At 54.0% G+C, this 19,196-nt stretch overlaps 2 protein-coding genes and 1 non-coding gene across 8 annotated transcripts in view; 2 read left to right on the top strand and 1 right to left on the bottom strand.

Annotated features, from left to right (window-relative positions):
* Positions 1 to 9,824, top strand: part of SAP30BP (SAP30 binding protein) — a 32,259-nt gene extending 22,435 nt beyond the window's left edge. For both annotated transcript variants that reach the window (XM_019745529.3, XM_088802387.1), the window contains 7 exons: positions 3,189 to 3,277; positions 5,578 to 5,669; positions 6,447 to 6,507; positions 6,977 to 7,028; positions 7,863 to 7,921; positions 8,983 to 9,067; positions 9,388 to 9,824. In XM_019745529.3, coding sequence (XP_019601088.1) covers positions 3,189 to 3,277; positions 5,578 to 5,669; positions 6,447 to 6,507; positions 6,977 to 7,028; positions 7,863 to 7,921; positions 8,983 to 9,067; positions 9,388 to 9,569 — 620 coding nt within the window. In that variant the 3' untranslated portion in view covers positions 9,570 to 9,824. The remainder of the gene's footprint in view (positions 1 to 3,188; positions 3,278 to 5,577; positions 5,670 to 6,446; positions 6,508 to 6,976; positions 7,029 to 7,862; positions 7,922 to 8,982; positions 9,068 to 9,387) is intronic.
* On the bottom strand, positions 4,893 to 5,011 carry LOC141569021 (5S ribosomal RNA). Its single transcript, XR_012492420.1, has one exon. It is a non-coding gene; the product is annotated as a 5S ribosomal RNA (ribosomal RNA).
* A 5,392-nt stretch (positions 9,825 to 15,216) lies between the features above and the next one.
* The window catches only part of ITGB4 (integrin subunit beta 4), a 28,590-nt gene continuing 24,610 nt past the window's right edge, over positions 15,217 to 19,196 (top strand). For 3 of the 5 annotated variants that reach the window (XM_019745596.3, XM_019745594.3, XM_019745595.3), the window contains exons 1-2: positions 15,294 to 15,433; positions 18,405 to 18,493. In XM_019745596.3, the coding sequence (XP_019601155.3) occupies positions 18,415 to 18,493 (79 nt within the window). In that variant the 5' untranslated portion in view covers positions 15,294 to 15,433; positions 18,405 to 18,414. The other 2 variants (XM_019745597.3, XM_074319411.2) reach the window with 2 other exon arrangements.

Consider the following 19,196-nt stretch of genomic DNA (forward strand, 5'->3'; position numbering starts at 1 on the left):
ATTTTGGGCTGGATAATTCTTTGTTGTGGGGGCCTGGCTTGTGCATTGTACAGTGTTTTAGCAGTATCGTCGGTCTGTGCCCACTAGATGCCAAGAGCACTGCCCTCCCCCACCAGATGTGACAATGAAAAATGTTTCCAGACATTGCCAAATATTCCCCGTGGAGGGGGGGGCCAAAATCGCTCCCAGTTGAGGACCATTCCTACAAATGGAATCATTTTTGTTTTTGAGATCCGCCCATGTTGTTGAGCATATCTATAGTTTTCTTTCTTTTTATTGCTAAATATTATTTTATTGTAGGATTGCACCACAGTGTCTAATCCGTTCACCTGCAGAGGTCACAGGTAGATCTTTAAGCCTTACCGTTTTCATGACTGTTACCATTTCTCACTGAGAAGCTAATAGCTTAGCTGAACAGAGTGGCTTTCACTCATGGTGCCGCCGTCGTCAGCCCTTCTGCCTGAACTCAGCTCCTTTGTCCGTCCTCTGGATGTAGGACTGACTCTCAGGTTGCTCCCCTGGTGTGGGAAGCACTGTCGTATGTGTGAACAGCCCCGGGTTTAATGGAACAAATGAAAGCAGGCGGCTGACCCATTGGTCTTTCCAGCACTGTAGCTGCTGGACAGAGCTGAGCGCACATGACCTGTCCATCCCCTCCAAGTGCCCCCCGGTGCCCCCTGGGCGTGCCAGGAGCAGTGGCACCAGGTGGTGATCCAGTTGGGTGTTGCATGTCTCTAGGGAGCCAGAGACACTCCAATGCCTCCTGCTCACGGCCCCACGGCACCCCCAGGCGTTCCTTCATTGCCCGCCCGCTATACTGGAGCCCAGCTGACTAACTGTCCTGCTCAGATTGCTCCCTGGCAGCTATGGATTTCGCCCCTGCTGTCTGACTTGGGCATGCACAGGGTGAAGCACGCCGATGGCAGGCCTCCCAGTTCCTACTATGGCTGCCTTCCTAGAACACCCCAGCAGACCCAGGAGCAGCCACAGACATGGGCTGCCCCCTGTGCCTGGGCACAGCTCTCAGTGTATTTCCTGGGAATGCTTTGAGATTCTGCTCACAGAGCCACATGTTGGGTCTGGTGTCTTCTACTTTAGATTCATTCTGGGACTTGGGAAAAAGAACCACGGAAAGGTTGCTCCTGAAATCAGTGGAATACATACACTCTTATCTGGTTTCCTGAATGTATCCCTTCATTTGCCAGTTACTCCCTAGGAATTCTCTTGTTCCTAACCTAGGAACTCAGGAGGGGGTCTCCCTACCCTGCCATACTGTGTACCATGTGACCCTGAGTGTGGTGGGTTGTTATGGCAACACTGTCACACCCTGTTTTTCCAAAAGGCTTTCTTTCCTGGCAAATGCCAAAGGGCGTTCTTTGTTTCTGTGTCACATGCTGACATATGCTCTCCACCCTAGGGAAGCGCTCAGCCTTCCCCGCTCTGTGACCAAAGCTTGCCCAGGCCCCGCATGCTTTTGTTGCTGATGCTCATGGCATCGGAGGACCAGCTCGCCCACCTAATTCCACTGCCAGCTGGCCTCTGCAGCCTGCTTCAGCCTCAGGCTTAGAACTCCTGCTTCTAAGGAAGGAGGAAGGAGGAAATCAGAATGAGAGTTGAACTGCAGCCAGATCTGGGTGTCACTCTTGCTTCAGGAGTCGAGAGACAGAGGAAGGTGCTGGGCACAGAGAAGCACGTCGTCCCCTGGTAGCAACTGCTCCTGGGCTGCACTGGTGTCTCAGGTCCACAGAGGCCGTGTCACCCAGTCTCGGTCCTCTGGTCCTCACCCAAATGGCAGGTCTAGTGCTCTCTGTTCTTGGGGTGCATCCGGTGAGGCTCCACGGACCACAGTGAGAATCGGCCCAGGTGGCCGTGTTCTGGGACTCTGCCCTGGGCTCGGGCCCAGCCTCAGTGCTGGCAGTGTGTGCAGCCTTGTTCGGCAACAGCTGAGACTGGCAAAGCTGGGAGCTGTACCCTCAGCCCTGCTCAGCACCATTCTTTACAGTAACAGTGGAAATCAAAGCACCTTATCTGATAAGAAAACATTAACCCAGCCTTGGGAAAGGAGAAGGGGGAGGCTGTGCTGGGTCATCCCCAGGCAGCCCCGCCAGCACTTGGGACTAAGAAAAGCCTCGCCCGGGGCTGGCACACAGTGGGTCCCCAGGAAGGAGTTGCCGGGTGTTGTTGGTGCTGGCTCGTTCATTCTTCCTGCCCCACCCCGCTCTGCCTGCTATTTGCTCATTATATGGTCCTTTTCATGAGAAAATGTTTTAAAGAGCACAGACAGACTCTTACAACAAACAGTCCATTGTCTGAGTGATCCAGAGCAGGACTCTGCAGTCGCCAGGATGACCAGAGGCCACAGGGAAGGGAGTGGGGAGAAGGAGAAAAACTTGGGTGGGCAGTGGTAGGTCTCCAAGGGAATTGTCCCTTGGGAGTTGTGGTTCTTCACATCAGAATCAGGCCTTTTGTTCCCAAGAATGAGGTGGACCAAAAGAGGGTTGATTGGTTTATTTTTAAATGACCCTAAGCTAATCACCAACAGGTAATTTTTTTAAATGACATTGATGCCCAAGGCAGTTTTCAGGGCATTGAATCCCAAAGCCCAGGGAGCCCTGAACCCCGCTTCTCCTATGTAGGATAACCCGAGATGTGAAGGATGGCGCCAAGCAACTCTGAGTTCCAGAATCCTGGGAGGGTGTGTGAGGGGCATAGCCAGTGGAGGGTGAGCCAGTGTGCATCTCTCTTCCTGCCCTGGGTTCAGCGACTTCACACTGGGAGCTTGAAATTGGCCGTGGCAGGAGAATTCACACCATGGAAGCTGGCAGAAGCTACCAATTGTGGCTGTTCCCTTCCCACCTTCCACCCCCAGCGGTTACACATTTACTGGCACACCCTGGACATACCCTTTCCTTAAGAGTTAACTGCTGTCACATGGTAGCACGCATTCTTTACACTTATACCCTCTGCCTGAGCTTCTCTCCCCCAAGTTGGTGCATGCTGGCTCCTAGTCATGTGATTTCAACTCAGACGACACCACCCTCTGAGAGAGCCTGCTCTGAACACTATTTCATAGCCTTTATCCCTCCCTGAAAACATTTTATGTGCTTTTCTTTTTTCCATTGTCCGTATGTATCCCCCATCCTAACCCCCACCCCCCAACAGAATTTTTCTCTCTGTTCTCTCAACAGCCTCCTTTTCTGAAAGAGTCCGGAACATGTCACCTGATGAAATCAAGATCCCACCTGAACCCCCTGGCAGATGTTCGAATCACTTACAAGTAAGCACAGAGCTTGGTTTCTGAGACCCGTATACATGAGGTGGCCTGGGTCAGGTGTCTGGTTTGGTGTGGCTTTAAGAGGCTTCTGTAAAAGAAACAGCCAAGGTGGGAAGGAGCCTGCAGTGCAGGGTGCCTCCCTCAGCCTGCTGTCCGGAGTTGGCTCTGTACCCACTGTCCCCTGGTACTGCTCTAGCTAGGGCACCCCAGCTTGCCCTCAGTGAGGGCCTAAGCCTAGGCAGAGAAGATGACATACCTTTTCTGTGCACCCCGCTGAGCCAGTGGGCTCATCTCAGCAGGGACTTTGCTAAGAAGCTGGAGGACCATCAGAATGTCACATAAATTATAGAAATGCAAAAACACAAGCATTGTTATGCATCAGTTGCTATCCTCCGCTTCCAAAACTTCCAGTTCACTAGCTTCTTGTCTGATACAACTTCAGACAGACCTGACCTGAGGTATTGAAGTCCCAAGGAAATGGAGTATTTAGTGCAGTTACTCCCATGGGAGCAGGACCTCGGGACAGCTGGGGTTTACACCTCCTTTTTAGCCTCTGTGATTGTTTCTGGTCCCTCTGCGGGTCCCCTGTGAGTGGACACCCAAGCCTGCCCAGTAGTGGCATCCAGTCTACCTGTTCTTTGATCCTGTAGGTTCTACTCGAGCCTCTGGCTGTGCTGCCGGCCCATGGCACCACCCTAACGGGTGGGTGACGAATGGGACCTGGGGCTGTGGAATGCAGCAGGTGGGGCTGCGGTGGCAGGAAGATGCTCTTTTCTGGGAGTCTCCTCCCTTTGCTGAGTCGTCACCCCCCTGCCCACCACTCCCGAGCATAGTGTAATCTTCACACCAGGCAACAAGTCACAGCATGTAAGGCCAGTCTGGCAAGCTGCCAAGCACAGACAACCAGCCAGCCTAGCCTTCTAGTTAAGGGCATTTCTCCTCTTTCAGAGCCTCCTGATGGTAGAAAACATGACACAACAAACATTTTAGTCCTCCTGAGAGGGGGGAACCCATCTGATGGCCCAGGAGACAGAAAAGTCATCTGTAAGATACGGGTCCGCTTCTGTATGCTCAGGCTTCCGTATCAGGCCTCCCTCCATCACCTGTGAGGTGACATTGAGGTTTGTCCCTCTTGGCTTCTCTCTTCCCTAGTAAATGTATTACAAACCTCTCTCTGCCATTCAGTGCTTCCTCTGGCCAGTCTCGGCAGAAAGATTGGCCTGACAAAGGGGGTCGATGGCCTCTCCTGATGATCCCGGAGGGCGTCACACAGGACTTGCAGCCCAGCCCACCTCCTCTCGCAGGTGAAGAGCGCCCCAGGTGTTTTCCTTCTGGAGAGTCTGTGTGTTTAAGTGCCAACATGGGGGGAGGCTGCAGAGGGACCTTGCTCTGGGCCAGTGTCAGCTTCCTGGGCCGGAAGTGGCTCTGCCCTGAGACTTGGGTATCTGGGTAGCACTGATGCCATCCGTTGGCAGGCATCGTCTCTGCGGGCCTTGGGACACCTGTGACACGGGCCTGGATCCTCGCCGGGTGCTTCTTCTCTGTCCTGTCAAAAGCCAGAGCAGAGACCGGGGAGAGGGGGCTTGATGAGAGCTGAGCTCTTTTTTTTTTTTTTTAAAGCCTACAGCACCCGGTATTCCCAGGTGGTCTCCCATCCAAGTACTAGCCAGGCCCGACCCTGCTTAGCTTCTGAGATCAGACGAGATCGGGCGCGTTCAGGGTAGTATGGCCGTAGACGAGAGCTGAGCTCTTGACCCCTGAGGGTGCCTCTTGGTAAAGTGGCGGGACCAGCCATCCGTGGCCTCCCCACAGAGGACACTAGGAAATACGTGAGACCAAGTCCAAACAACTCGACTCCTTCCTCCTAAAGGACATGGCCTCCAGGTCCCCTGCTGAGGACTTAACCCGAGTTAAAATGTAAAGCCAGCCTTCAGCCCCGCCTAGCCCCGCCAGTGCCCGAAACCCCCCTTTGGATGATTCAGGAGCTGATGAACCAGGTGCGGATTCGTCCATCGTCTTCTCCGTGGCTTCCTTGCCTTAATCTTTAATCTTTTTACTACTCACTTGACTAGCCATCCAGGGGCAATCAGGAGAAAGCAAACAAAAGCAGGCTGGTCTCGGTTTATCTCACTTGTGTTCAGCACTGGTCAAAGGCTGGTGGCCAAAGTCTGTGGCTAGAGCAGGGCTTTGCGTGGCTCTGGGGCTCTCCTGTGTTCACACGTCCACACAGCACATGTGACCACAGCCTGGGATTGTGAGGGGTGGGGTAGGGTCGTAAACGTCCTTCTTTTTCTCTTCCATAGGACAAGATCCAGAAGCTTTATGAGCGGAAGATAAAGGAAGGAATGGATATGAACTACATTATCCAAAGAAAGAAAGAATTTCGGAACCCCAGGTGAGTTTCCCACGAGCCTACAGGGTCAGTTGAGTCATTGATGTTGGACTGGGCATCGGGATGGCCCATGGAGGTGACAAGGAGAAGCCCAGCTAAGATTTCACCTGAGCCCAAAGAGGCATCATCCAAACTGCGTTATCCCCGCTGGAGGTTTACCATTTACGATCCAGGCTGAACACATAAACCAGTATGTGGGGTGGAAACCAAGAGACCGGAACTAGAATGGGGGAGGCCTGGCTGGGTCCTCGTCCCGGCTCTGCTCCTAAAGCACAGGACCCCCTCATCTGTACAACAAGAGGGGTGGAATAGACCATTATTGTGGATTCTCCTTTCACCTCTAAAAAGTAATTGATCTGTATGCAGGTCAATGGAACAGAGCTGTGTCTGGGTCTTACTCTATCCAGGGCCTGAGAAAGTGACACACCTGGGAAAGAGTCTGGTGTGGTGACATCAAGGACCTGCCCTGGCCTTCGTGTGGGCCTGAGTGTGGTAGCCCCAACCCAGCCACAAACTGAAGATCAGATGTCCAGATCAGACCCAAAAAACAGCCCTCACCTCAGCACCACACTCGTTCTGGCCCCTGGTTAGCCGTCCTTCTCTCTGCGAGAGCGAAGGTCCAGAGGTGACTGAATGTCAGGCCCGTGGGCATCTCCCCTCCCGTCAGGAAGCTTAGAACAGTCACCTGGGTTTCATGTTTCGTCTGAGCCCAAGAGCTGGATGGTTTTGATCTGATAATCTGGGATGAGGGCCTGCTCAGTGCCGGTATTCTTCTTTTAGCATCTATGAGAAGCTGATCCAGTTCTGTGCAATTGATGAGCTCGGCACCAACTACCCAAAGGTATGTCCTGCACATGGAGGCTGAGGGCGGACACCCAGGGCCCCGTGCTCACTCTGCTGGCTTCAGGCAGAGCCACCAGAAGGTCCATGTGGCAGCAGTGCTGGCTGAAGAGCGCAGTCCCATGTCTCTTGTCTGAGCCTGTTGCTGTGAAATAGTCCAGCAAAGAGACTGCAGCGACACACCGGCCCCTGGGCCCCTGGTTGGTTAGGGCCTGAGTGTTAGGGCTGTGCAGTAGGCCAGCCTGTGAGCAGACACATCACTGCTCTCATATTCCTAGAGACAAATTGGCCACCCTCTCGGCTGGAGACCAGAAATAACAGCTGAGCCCCTGTGACTTTGAATGCAGGGGCACCCCAGGCCAGGAAGATCCATGGAAAGACGGGGGTGGGAGGGGCGCAGACTTGGGTTTCTAAGTCTTTTGTCATCCGATAGCCCTCACTGGCTGCAGCTGTAACCTTTTCTTTTTCAGGATATGTTTGACCCCCATGGTTGGTCTGAAGACTCCTACTATGAGGCATTAGGTAGGTAGCCGTCCATCTGTCCATCTGTCTATGCAGTCAGTCGGTCATCAGGCAGTGTGTATTTCAGGGCCTCCTCTATGTGAGACCGTGTCCGAGGAGCTGGAATGCAGTTTTGAATGAGACAGACCCCATCCCTGACTTTGGAGGTTACAATACAGCAAAGGAGACAGGGGCTGGAGGCGGAATGCCAGCAGTGAGCGTGGTGATGAGCAGGGTGCATGCAGGGCCACCTAACGAGCCAGGGCAGTGGGGTGACCTCGCTGAGGAAACACGTCCACGCAGAGGTTTGAAGGTGCAGAGAAGCCAGCCCAGCAGATTAGACAGAGGCCCAGGCAGGGGGCGGAATGTTCTGAGGTCAGCGAGAGGACAGTTTCTCAAGGAGCCCAATAGGGAGAACGGGGAGGAATGTCAAAGGGTCTGAGCCCTCAGGTGACAGGTCTCAAACCAGCCCCTGGACCAGATCTGACCTGTAGACGTGTTTTGTTTTGCCCATACAAGTCTTGTCTTGCTTTAATTTGAATTAGTTGCCAAAAGTCTACCTAAAAATCCATAATGCCAGCTTCTCGTGGTCAGTGGGAAGATAGTCCACCCTGGGTCCCGGCACCTGCATGGGGCAGCAGTCGTCCGCTGCGCAGGAGCAGCTGACCCCCCAGACAGGAGGTGCACAGCCCCCCACCCCTGAGCCTTCAAAGCTGAGGCCACGCCAGCCTGCAGCGGCCTCAGAGCCTGGGACAAGAACGCAGGGGGTGCAGCGAGCACTGGACTAGGGTCTGACGGCCTCAAGTGGGAGCTGCTCCAGGACGGCTTTTATAATAGCTTCTCTTGTCTTTGTAGCGAAAGCCCAGAAGATTGAAATGGACAAACTGGAAAAGGCCAAAAAGGAGCGAACCAAAGTAAGTGATGGACAGATGTCCTGGGTGAAAAGGGCAGGTGTTTGGAGTGCATGGTCCTCTGGCTGAGCCCACAGGGCGCCCGGGCTGCCCTCCCCGCCTCTGCCCCACCCAGCTCATGCCTGGTGGCACTCTGAGCAGCTTTAGGCATACCTTGTGGACAGAACAGGCCTTACTGGATTTCCAGGCTCTGTAACTCAGCTAGAAATCGTTTTCCCCTTGCTTCCATTTGGTTTCTTGGGGTCTGTGGTTTGCTGCCTTGTACTCTCCCTGCCCTGCTCCTTACAGCTCTAGAACCCTGGTGGCTTTCTGTTAGGGGTCATCTGTGTCCTCCCTGACCTGAATGGAGGCAGGGATTTCCTGGGTGCACTCTGGTCTGTGCCTTTCCGGGCCTCCAGAGCTCACCTTGGTGGCCTGCCTCAGGGCTTCCACGTAACCCCTCATTTTAGGACCTTGAGCACCGCTTCTTCCCAAGCAGTATGGGTCCTTCAGGGAACAGAAATTTGGCTATGAGACTAAATGTCCTCGGGACACTTAATGACCAGAGTCTCAGAGAAAAAGCTCGAGACAGAAATTCCTCCCACCTTTGGTTTGGCCTGACCCTCTTGCAGCAGCTGCGGCCTCCAGTACGCCGCCCCCACCCCACCCCACCCCTGCAGCCCTGTGGGAGCTGGTGCTGGGGGATGATCAGGTTTTCTCATTCTTAACCCTTGACTGAATTTCCCTTCTCTCTCTTCCCCTCCTCCTTCTAAACCCCAGGCTTATTGTGGGTCCACGTCTGCAGCCCCTGGGGACCACAGCTGTCCTTCCCCTGTGCTGGCGGGCAGGGGTTCCCCGGGCATGTGCAGCAGCCTAGTGATGCCGGGAGGGATCCGATGTCTGTTGGGGAACGCTTTCTTAGAGTAGTAAACGTCCCCTTCACACGCCTCAGACAGTCACAGCAGAGCTGCTGCTCAGTGTGTCCTTTGTATGGTGCCAAACTCCTGTCCCCTAGGAGTGGACAGCTGGCAAAGGATGCGGAGCAGCAGCTTTGCCCAGGTCTTCCTCTTTCCTCTCCCCTCCAGATTGAATTCGTGACAGGCACCAAGAAGGGTACCACGACCAATGCCACAGCCACCACCACCACCACGGCCAGCACAGCTGTTGCAGGTAGAAGACAGCTTTCTGCTTCCTCAGATGGAGTGAGGGTTTCCCTGCCTTATGTGGGGGAATAGACCCCACAGGAGTGTGGGGGCCCCCCCTGGAGATCTGGGCCTCGGCTCTGCCTTGCCGTGCTTTTTTCTGAGCCTGGAGTTTTGGAGCTAACTTTGGAATGTGGGGTGGGCTCCCCAGTTCACTGACTGCCAGAGGGCTATCTGGCTGGGGCCCCTTCAGTTTCCGTTCTCTAAGCTCTGACCTCTGGCCTTCTGGGAAAGCGAATGTTGCTGTTTGGTTTGTCTTGGTCCTGACTTCTCTCGCCTTATTCCCAGATGCCCAAAAGAGGAAGAGCAAGTGGGACTCGGCCATCCCGGTGACAACCATAGCGCAGCCCACCATCCTCACCACCACGGCAACGCTGCCAGCTGTCGTCACCGTGACCACCAGTGCCAGTGGCTCCAAGACCACCGTTATCTCTGCTGTGGGCACTATCGTGAAGAAGGCCAAGCAGTGACCTGAGGGACCACTTCTCCTTTCCATTGGCGGGAGAGCTGCTCCAGGACTTGACAAGACTGTGGGGCCCAGTGACCGATGCCCAAGGGGAGGTGCCACTTCATATATTTCAGGACTGGGACCTGCTCTCCAGATGCCACCCCCAGAGGAACCTCTGTGGCATTCCAGCCAGAAGGACATTGCCGTAGAGCGGGGCACTGTGGATAGCGTCCCCACACTTGGGGTCTGTAGCGCTATTAAAAGTGCTGTGATCTTACATTGTGGCCTCTTGGATGCACTGGCCTCTGCTGTGGTCTGCTTCAGGCAAATGCAAATGCTCAGGCGCCCTCTCCACCTTCTCGGTTGGATTATTACTCAGGTTGGTGAGGGGGTAACACAGGAAGTTGCCGCAGCCATTCCCCGAGTATACCACTTGACATGGGCAGGTGGGGGTCCAGAGAGTGGGTGAGACCCCATGTTCCCACTGTCCTGAACCCCAAGCCAGCCTGTTCTCAGACAGGAGCTGAGGCCTCTGCTCCCTTGAGGGCAATTGAGCCTCCCGGACCACTTCTTGGACACACCCAGGCTTTGAAGGCAAGCGGGTCACCAGAAGAGCTGGGGTTGATCCCCGACCTGCACAGGGAGGGGAGAAGTGTCCGCGCTTGGCCAAGGCTCCTGGTCCCTTGGTGCGGAGCCAGCGCGGCCAGCAGGCTCTGCACGCTGGGGGAGATGAATCACCTCCTGCCCTGGCTGGGGGCAGCTCATTGTTTACACTGCAGCCGTGCTCCTAGGAGGATCTTGCCACCCCACCCTTCCTGTGCCTGTTATCTCTGCCCCACAGAGGCCCCCGGGCAGCGCCGGTGACTGCTGGGCTCCTGGGCCCAAAACATTTCCCAGCCGCCGCCAGTCCAAAGGGGACTCGTTCGCCTTCTCACTCTGGCAACGCTCCAGTCCAGCGGGAGGGCTGAGTGTCGGGGAAGGAAGCCTGGCTGTGAAGGGCCGTGTTGCTTCCGTGGGACACTCGGAGTGTTAGAAAGGTGCTCATCAAATTGCACCTGGTACTGTTGCGTGGCCAGAGGAATATGATGAACCTGCCCCTGCCGTCCCCAAAGTAAAAGTCGAGTCACACTGTCCCCTCGCCATACACACACCACTGGGCGCTAGAGGACCCTCTCCTTTGATGGCAGTTTACAACCCTGGAGAGGAGCTGCTGCCCCCTCAGTCCCAAGAGTGTCTCATAAGGGGTGTCCTGCCCTGCGGCCTCCAACACGGGCCCCACCTCGGCACAGGGTCACTGTGGAGGTTATTTGGGACACGGGACAGCAGTAAACGTAGATGATGACTGCTATGGAAAAGAGTATGGTGGGCCTCAAAAAATGAAAAATGGGACTACTACGTGAGCCATCCATCCTACTTTTGGGTATATGTCTGGAAGAATTAAAAGCAGAGTCTCAAAGCTGTATTTGCACACCCATGTTCATAGAAGCATTATTCACAATATTCAAGAAGTGAAAGCACCCAGGGTCCATGACAGGTGATGGATTAAAAAACGTGGGATGTACATACAGTGGAAGGAATTCTGACACGTGCTACACCATAGATGAACCTTGAAGATATTATAAGTGAAATAAGCCAGACACAGTACAAGGACTGGAGGGTCCCACTTACATGAGGTATCTAAGGGATTCAAATTCATAAAGAAGAAAAATAGGAAGGCAGTTAACCAGGGCCAGGGAGGAGGGGAAATGAGCTGTTTAATGGGCATAAAGTTTCCGTTTGCAAGATAAAGTTCTGGAGATCTGTTCCCCAAAAATGTGAATGTACTTAACGCTACTGAACTGTACGTTTAAAAGTGATTAAGATGCTAATTTTTATGTTTTAAGGACAAAAAAAAATATTTTGGGTTGCTTTGTTATAATGCTAATTTTTAAATTTTGTAAAACTGAAAGAAAAACATTTACCCTATATTTTTGGAAACACACAGCTTATCCCCTGTTGATGAAGAAAATCTCTTTTTTTTTAATAAGAAGGATGCCTTCAATTAAATGTAGGCCTGGAGAATCACCATTCTTCAACCCAAAGAATAATGATTCAGGCAGGATCAACAGCGATGCTAAAACCCTTTGGTGAAAAGGTTGTTGGGAACCGGGCAGGGTGACAAAGCATCATCACCCCCTCTAGATTACTTCTTAATCACAAAGTGAAAAATGTATTTCTACAATGAAGATAAATGGCAGTCACTTCGTTAATTATCACTAACAGTGAGGCAACTGACATTAAATGCAACCCAAATAAACAGCACAACCTATGACCATCCTTGCCAAAAAAGGTTTAACCTGAATCTAATCAGACTTCTAGACCTAACTTCCAGTTTACAGGAGGCTGAAAAAACAAGTCCAATGACACATGAGGAAGCAATCAGACAAATCCAGACAGTGGGACATTCTGCAGGTCAACTGACCTGTCTCTAAAAGGTCAACGTGTGGGGATGGGGGAGACTGTTTTAGCAAAAGAAAGCGAAAACAATCAAATGCATTACAACTGAAACTAATATGAATGTCAACTGAACTGAAAAAATAATTTAAAAATCAAGTGCAATGGGTGACATGGATTGGACTCGAATTCAAAAGGAAACAATTGTAACATTTTGGGGACAACTAAGGAATTTTACTGGGTTGAATTACATATATTAGGATATTCTTGTTCATTTTCTTAGGTGTGATAAAGTTATTGTGCTTACGTGGGGGACTGTTCTTGGGAGATGCATGCCTGGAGTGCAAGAGATGAAATATCATGATATCTTCAACTTAAATTCAAATAAAGAGATATATGAACACATGACAAAGGTATCAATAAAGCAAATGTGGAAAAATGTTACTCTTGAGTCCAGGTAAAAATACAGGTGATCTTTACACTCTTCTTTCAACTTTTTTATATGTTTGGAAATAGTCAACATAAAAAGTTGGCGGGGGGGGGAATCATACCGTGTTTCCCCAAAAATAAGACTGGGTCTTATATTAATTTTTGTTCCAAAAGATGCGTTAGGGCGTATTTTCACGAGGTGTCTTATTTTTTCATGTACAACAATCTACATTTATTCAAATACAATCATGTCATCTTCTTCTGGAACATCGTCATAACATACTAAATGCGTCTGTCTGGTTGACAATCTTAACTGGGGCTTATTTTCGGGGTAGGTCTTATTTTCGGGGGAACATGGTAATTTCAAAGGGGGTCTATTGGCAACCCCCAGCCCTGGTTAGAAACCAGGCATACAGACTCTCCACCTTCGAGGCCTCTCCCTCAGTTGGACAGGGTGGTTGACACTGGGTCTCTAATCCCCAAACTCTTTGGATCACACATCCCCTGTCTATCATTTAATTTATTTATAGAAACATGTACTACTCTACCAGTAAACAATGCACATTGTCAAGCGCAAAAATGGTGGATTGTCTGGCACACCCCTGGAGAACACGCAACTCATCCTGGAGCTCCCTGAAGCAAGCAGGCGGTATGTTTCATCCCTCTGGGTATCCCCAGCACCTGGCTTTAGAGTTCATTAAATGCTTCTAAAATGAATAAGTGATTGCACAAGTCCTACTGAAGCCATATGATAAGTGCAGGGGAGTTGGGAGCAGCAGTTGAAGGGTCATGGGCTTCTCCATCCTGTGCAAGGGGCCTCACTCTCTGGCCCAGCCTAGAGAGGGAGGCCCCCCTACATGCATTCTCACTCTGGCCCTAAGGGTGCAGAACAAGACAGCAAGGTTTTGTTTTTTGTAAAATTAATATGTGGCACAATGATTCTTAACCTTTTGGGGACGAGGAACCTATGTGGGAATACAGTGTAAGCTAAGGACCCTCTTCCCAGCAAACCCACATTTCTACATCAGATTGAGTTTTGCACTAGATCACTGATGGTCCCTGCTCCCCACCCTCAAGGTCCACACACAGGCTCCAGGTAATGAAATCCCAGATTCCAAGACACCTGAGGAAACTCGTGGCTTGTCTTAGGGCCTTCCTGGGGCAGAAGTCTCACCTCTCAGCTACTTCAGGGCCCCAGCCCCTCTAGTCATTTTGAGAAGAATCTGGCAGTGAGGAGAGGACGGAGCTGCTGAGCCCAGTAGAGTCTATGACATTGCTGCCTCTGGGCCTGGGTCTCCTTCTCTAGGAGGGTGTCTCAGCACCCCCAACCACAGTGGGGTGCATATGACTTACCGCAGCCCTCTAACGGATGGTACTGGCAGGCTGCTCTCCCATTTCTCTGGGTGGAGTGCACACCTGCTGGAGGAGCTCAGTTCCACGAGGCATTTGTGCTGCCCTGGCACACCCAGACCTGAGTGTCTCAACCAAACTGGGGCTCCTTCCACAGTGCTCCCAAATCCAGGAGCCAGCCTCTGTGAGTGCCTGACCATGCAGAGCAGCTCTCAGAGACGACCGAGTAAGGTGGCTGAGTGGCGACTGTGGCTCACACAGCTGCAGTGAGCACTTGTGTGGCTTGCCCACATTCAGTCCCAGCTGTTCCCATGATCTCTCGGAGACTTGGCAGCACATGAGTCTGATTACAGATGAGAATACTTAGGCTCAGGGAGGCTATCTAGCAATCCCACTTCGTTCAGCCACATTTTTATTGAGCACCTGCTATGTACCAGTCACTGTACTACCGTTTTCCCAAAAATAAGACCTAGCCGGACAATCAGCTCTAATGCCTCTTTTGGAGCAAAAATTAATATAAAACCGGGTCTTATGTAAGAGCCGGTATATTATATTACATTATATTTATTATATAAGACTGGGTCTTATATTAATTTCTGCCCTAAAAGACGCGTTAGACCTGATTGTCCAGCTAGGTCTTATTTTCAGGGAAACACGGTAGGTGCTGGGATTGAAAAGATCCATCCTCAGGGTTCACAGTGCAAAAGGGAAGAAAAATCCCTAAACAGGTCATTTCAAACCAATATAGTAGCTTGAAGCTGCATAGATTGGGCAGGGGCACTGCCAGCGATTGGGTGTTGGGTGGCATTGTTGGCAGGTGGTGCTGGAGAAATAGATCGATTTGGGTTGTGAAGCAACTTGAGAGGCTCCAGTTTGAACACACATTTATCAGCGGCACTTGAAAGATTGAACGCAGGGGACTGGAGGGGTCAGATTTGCGAACCAGCGTTTCAAGAACAACTGTGACAATTCGAGTGCCTACTCCATGCCAGGGTGGTGCTCGCCTCTTGATGGGTATTACATCGTACGGTTTAAGTAGCTCTCCTGAGAACACTCAGGGCCCCAGTCTTTGCTGGGATCTCTCTCTGGATACACGTGGGTGTTGATGGGGAGGCTGCGGGGACCGAGTGAATGGCAGACCTGGCTTCGGGCAGTTCTTGGGCCCATCTCTCGCGCTGGCACAGGAAGGAGATAGGTGGTGCGCCCAGCCATTGCGTAGACCCACTGCCCGGGGTCTGGAGAAGGGAGGACAGCGATCCCGGCAGGGGGGTAAGAGGCCACCCCATCCCAGGGCACCAGAGTCTGGAGCTTGGAGGGGTGGGAAGGCGCCGCGCCGGGGCTTGACTGGAGTGAGAAGAAATGGCTCCTCCCTTGCCCCGCCGCGGTCCGTCGGGGCGCTGGGCTGGGCGCAGCGGGAGCCGCAGCCTTTTCCGGGGGGCGGGCCCGGCGGCGCTCCCGCTCCTGCCCCGACAGGTGCGCGCCGCCTGCAGGAATGCGACCGGCCTGACTCATCAGCGCCTCCTTCCTACCTGCCGCCGCCCCATAAAGTGGTCCACTCCCCTCCCCGCCGCCCGCCCACTGCAGCCCGCCCTCCCGACAGTCCGGTTCGCCGCGCCCCTGCAGCCCAGCCGCCGAACAGAGTCCAGCGCGGGGAGGGCGCGAGTCCGCGCCGAGGTAGGTGCAGCCCCCACACGGGCGCAGAGCGGGAGGGCAGTAGCAGGTCGTCGGGCCGCACCACGCTCGCCCCTCCAGGTCCCTGAGCAGCCAGGGGTAGGTGCCCGTTCTGGGACCTGGGAGAGAGGAGAAGTTCAGTGCCCACCCCAGCCTAGTCCACTATGCAGGGGAGCCGGTTGGGAGGGCCGGCTGGCTTTTGTTTCCCGGTTCTTCGCTTTCCTGAAGGCTGGCGGGCTCTAGCCCCTCTGCCTGTGTTGCCCAGGGCAGGTGCCCAGCCTGCCAGGGTGTGCCCAAGGGGCAGCTGGGGGCAAAGGGGCAGAGAACTGGAGAAGGCTCTTGGCTGTCAGACCTCTGGGCTAGAGGAGGGCAGCAGGGAGAGAGGCCTGGGTGTTGGATGGGTGTTGGGGAGAAGTGGGCAGAAACCAGCTGCAGCTGGTAGGCCTACTGGGCTGGGCCTCTCGGGTTTATAGAGAAGGTGGAACAGCCCCATAGAGGCAAAGGCCCTTCCTGTTGGACTGGACAGGGCCTCTTTTACACGGTGCACAGTGCAGCTGGGGTCTGGGGAGTCCCTGACTCTCCTCTTTTGGCCAAGCACATGTCTGCCTTCCCCACAAAGCCAGCTCAGGACACCCTTCCTCCAGGAAGCTCATCCAACAGCCCTGGGGACTGTGCCCACCTCTGTAATCTGCCCCAGTGCCTGCCCCCTTTCCCACCCACTCGGCCCCTGGGTGGTCCTCTGGTGGTGGCTCTAGGTGGCTTTCTAGGGCAGTGGCTGGACTCCTCCTCCTCCCACTGTGGCCTTGCCATACCCTGAGCCTGAGGACTGGGCACAAGTGCCATGGTTGTTACTGCCTCTAACAGAGCTGGAAGTGAAGGCTGAGGGTCTCCACCCTGGGGGTTGAGGGGAGAAAGGAAAGCTTGAGTAGCAACGGGGAAGAAGGGCCTGTCTCCTTCACCCTGATTTCCGTGGGTGAGAGAGCAGCCGAGGGAGCAGGAGATGCAAAAGCGGAGAGAGAGCTGTGGTGGGCAGGTACAGGGCTAAGCTGGGGTCCCGTGGGTTGGGAGGCGCGGTGGGTGTGGGGAGAGCCTCTGAACGTGTGGGTCGCAGTGTGTGTGCATGTCCCTGTGTGCTGAAAGTGACAACATTCAGGGTGGCAGTCACATACTCCCGGGACCGGGCTGGTACATAAAAAGGCCCAGCAGCCTGGTGGGGCTCAGGGTGGCCTGGAGAGTGCCCTGTCCAGCCCTCCCTGACCACGTCTTCCGATAAGCCCACCACCCTCTTACGTGAAATTTCATTGTTTTTAACATCGACAACTACTTTTACAACTTTTTTAATACAAGTGAGTGCATAGCTAGCCTGCTGTCATTTTATAGCCTCTGAGGATAACATGGAGTTTAAATGGGGGGGGGGGGGGGATTGGACTGCTGTGGTCCCGTCCAGGCTCCCCCACTGCTGGCTACAGGATGGGGAAGCCTGGCAGCTTTGTGCCTTGTCTCCTCATCTGAGGAGTGGGGATAATGCAACCTCTCCCACTGGGTCTCTGTGCAGAGTAGATAACAGTCGTGTACATGAAGTGCTGGGCTCGTGCCGCTGTGCGCCCAGTCTGTGGGCACCAGAGGATGAGTAAGAGCCAGCTCAGCCCTGCAGTGCCTGTACCTGTGTGTGTAATGGTGCCTCAGGGAGGCCCAAGTCTGCAGCCGTATTGTGTAGCATGTGGGTGTGGTGCCTACGCCCCAGGCTGCAGGAAAGTCATTTCCCCCAAGGAGCGCTCCCTCCACTGGCTCAGGGCTCCCTTATCCCAGCTGGCTCTGCCTGTGGATGTGTTGGAGCTGCCAGTGGCCTCCTGGGGACTGCATGCATGGGAGGGAGGGAGGTAATGCCTTCCTGCCCCCCCCCACCATGGGTCTCCCCAGCATTGTAGGGGCCTCAGGGAACTGTCCCTGCCCCACGAGCCCAGGACTGAGAAAGGATCGAGGGATGGAGGTGGGAGGCAGGGGGTATAGTGTGGGCTTGGACCCCTGGGGGACTAGCCCTAGAGAAAGAGGCCAGGCTAACTTCCCACAGCTCTGCAGCCCTGCTGGCTCTGGCCAGTCCCTTCTCTTCCCGAGGCAGCAGGCTGCCCATCTTTTAAAAGGCCTCAGGGATGCTAGTGTCTGCCCTGAAGACCACTGATGAACTGAGATGGTTTAGTAGTGACCCCAAGGCAAATGGCGCTCCTGGGGTGGCTGGTACAGTGTATGTGTTTGGGGGTGGGGGGGGGAGAGGGGATTGTAATCTAGCTCCAAGCTAACTTTTGAAAGGGTAAACTGCCCAGAGGCCTCGAAAACTCAACTCTGGGGCAGGCAGAGGTGGGGGTAGGGCAGGGAACCGCACCTCTGATGGGCCAGGCAGCCATTGAGGAACCTGCCTCCACCTGCCACAGGCCCCATATATGGAGAGGGGCCCCTCTCCTCCTGGCTGTACCACCCTCACCAGAGGGCAAGTGGGCCAGGAGAGGGAGGGGGCAGGAAGGTAGAGCCAGGCCCTCTAGAGGTGGCCCCCCTATTGGGTGGCCGTACCCTGCCAAGCCTTACCCAGGCCCACTGGGGTCTGAAGGGCAAAGGCAGAAGCAGCCCTGCCCTCAGGAACCCAGCACAGAGACCTGGCACCGGGATAGGCTCCAAGCCCAGAGTCCTCAAAGGCAAGAGGGTAGGACCCTCCCTGGGCAGGTTGTAGGCCTGCAGGCGTGTGGCCACTCCAGGGATGGCAAGGAAGGGGACAATGGAAAAGAGGAGTCAGAGGCCCTGGGCATTGCCACTCGCAGGCTGGGTGGCCTTGAAATATCACGGGAGCGCTCAGAGCCTCACTTTCCACACCTGTGCAATGGGAATGGTAGCCTCTCCTGTGGAGCTCTGCCAGGGACCCAGTGAGCTGATGGCACAGATGAGAGCTGTGGAGGTGTGCGTGTTAATTATTACTGTTATACAGGACGAAGAGGATGGCAGGGCCGCATCCCAGCCCATGGACCAGGCTGCTGCTGGCAATCCTGCTGAGTGTCAGCTTCCCCGGGGACATGGGTGAGTCTGGCACGCCCCTGCAGTGCCCCTCCTGGTGGGGGCACACCTTCAAGGCACTGCCCTCACATGGGGACTTTTCACGTGGTGTCTCGCCCAGATACTCACTCAGCTATTCAACAAACCGACCACTGCACACAGTGAGGGCTGGGGATCCATAAGCCTGACAACACCGGGGGATGGAGACTTGGTCTAGAAGAGAGAGGACACCCACCCAGAGCAAAGCAGCACTCGTAGGATGTGCTGAAGCCTCAAAAACACAGTCAGAAAGTTTTGTAGGAACTCGGAGGAGAGAGAGAGAGACCGGTGACTCATCACCTGCTCTCCAGGTGCCTGTGGTTGGCAAATGGCTGGAGCCAGTTCCTACCCATGTGGCCTGTCGGCTGTGGCCACGTTGATAGCGTGAAATAGACCAGGAGGGCACTATTTACACCATGGAGACTAGCAAATGCTCCAGGTCAGGGCTTCTGCTGTCTCACCAGAGCCATTGTTAAATGGTGACAAAGAGCCATTGCCTGGAGCCCAGGAGACCACCCCCTGTGCACACTGGGTGCACACAGTAGGTCCTTCCTATAGTTTTACCTGAACAGAACCAGTGGGAATGCCAGTAACCTTTGGGGAAGCTCTGGAGTTTTACCTCATGTATATACATACAACCTACTGTGCGCCAGGCCTTGGGTTAGGTACTAGGGACACAGCAATAAAC

Source organism: Rhinolophus sinicus, chromosome 12, assembly GCF_057876585.1.
Source record: "Rhinolophus sinicus isolate RSI-liver-muscle chromosome 12, RSI-T2T, whole genome shotgun sequence".
NCBI classification, from domain to species: domain Eukaryota; kingdom Metazoa; phylum Chordata; class Mammalia; order Chiroptera; family Rhinolophidae; genus Rhinolophus; species Rhinolophus sinicus.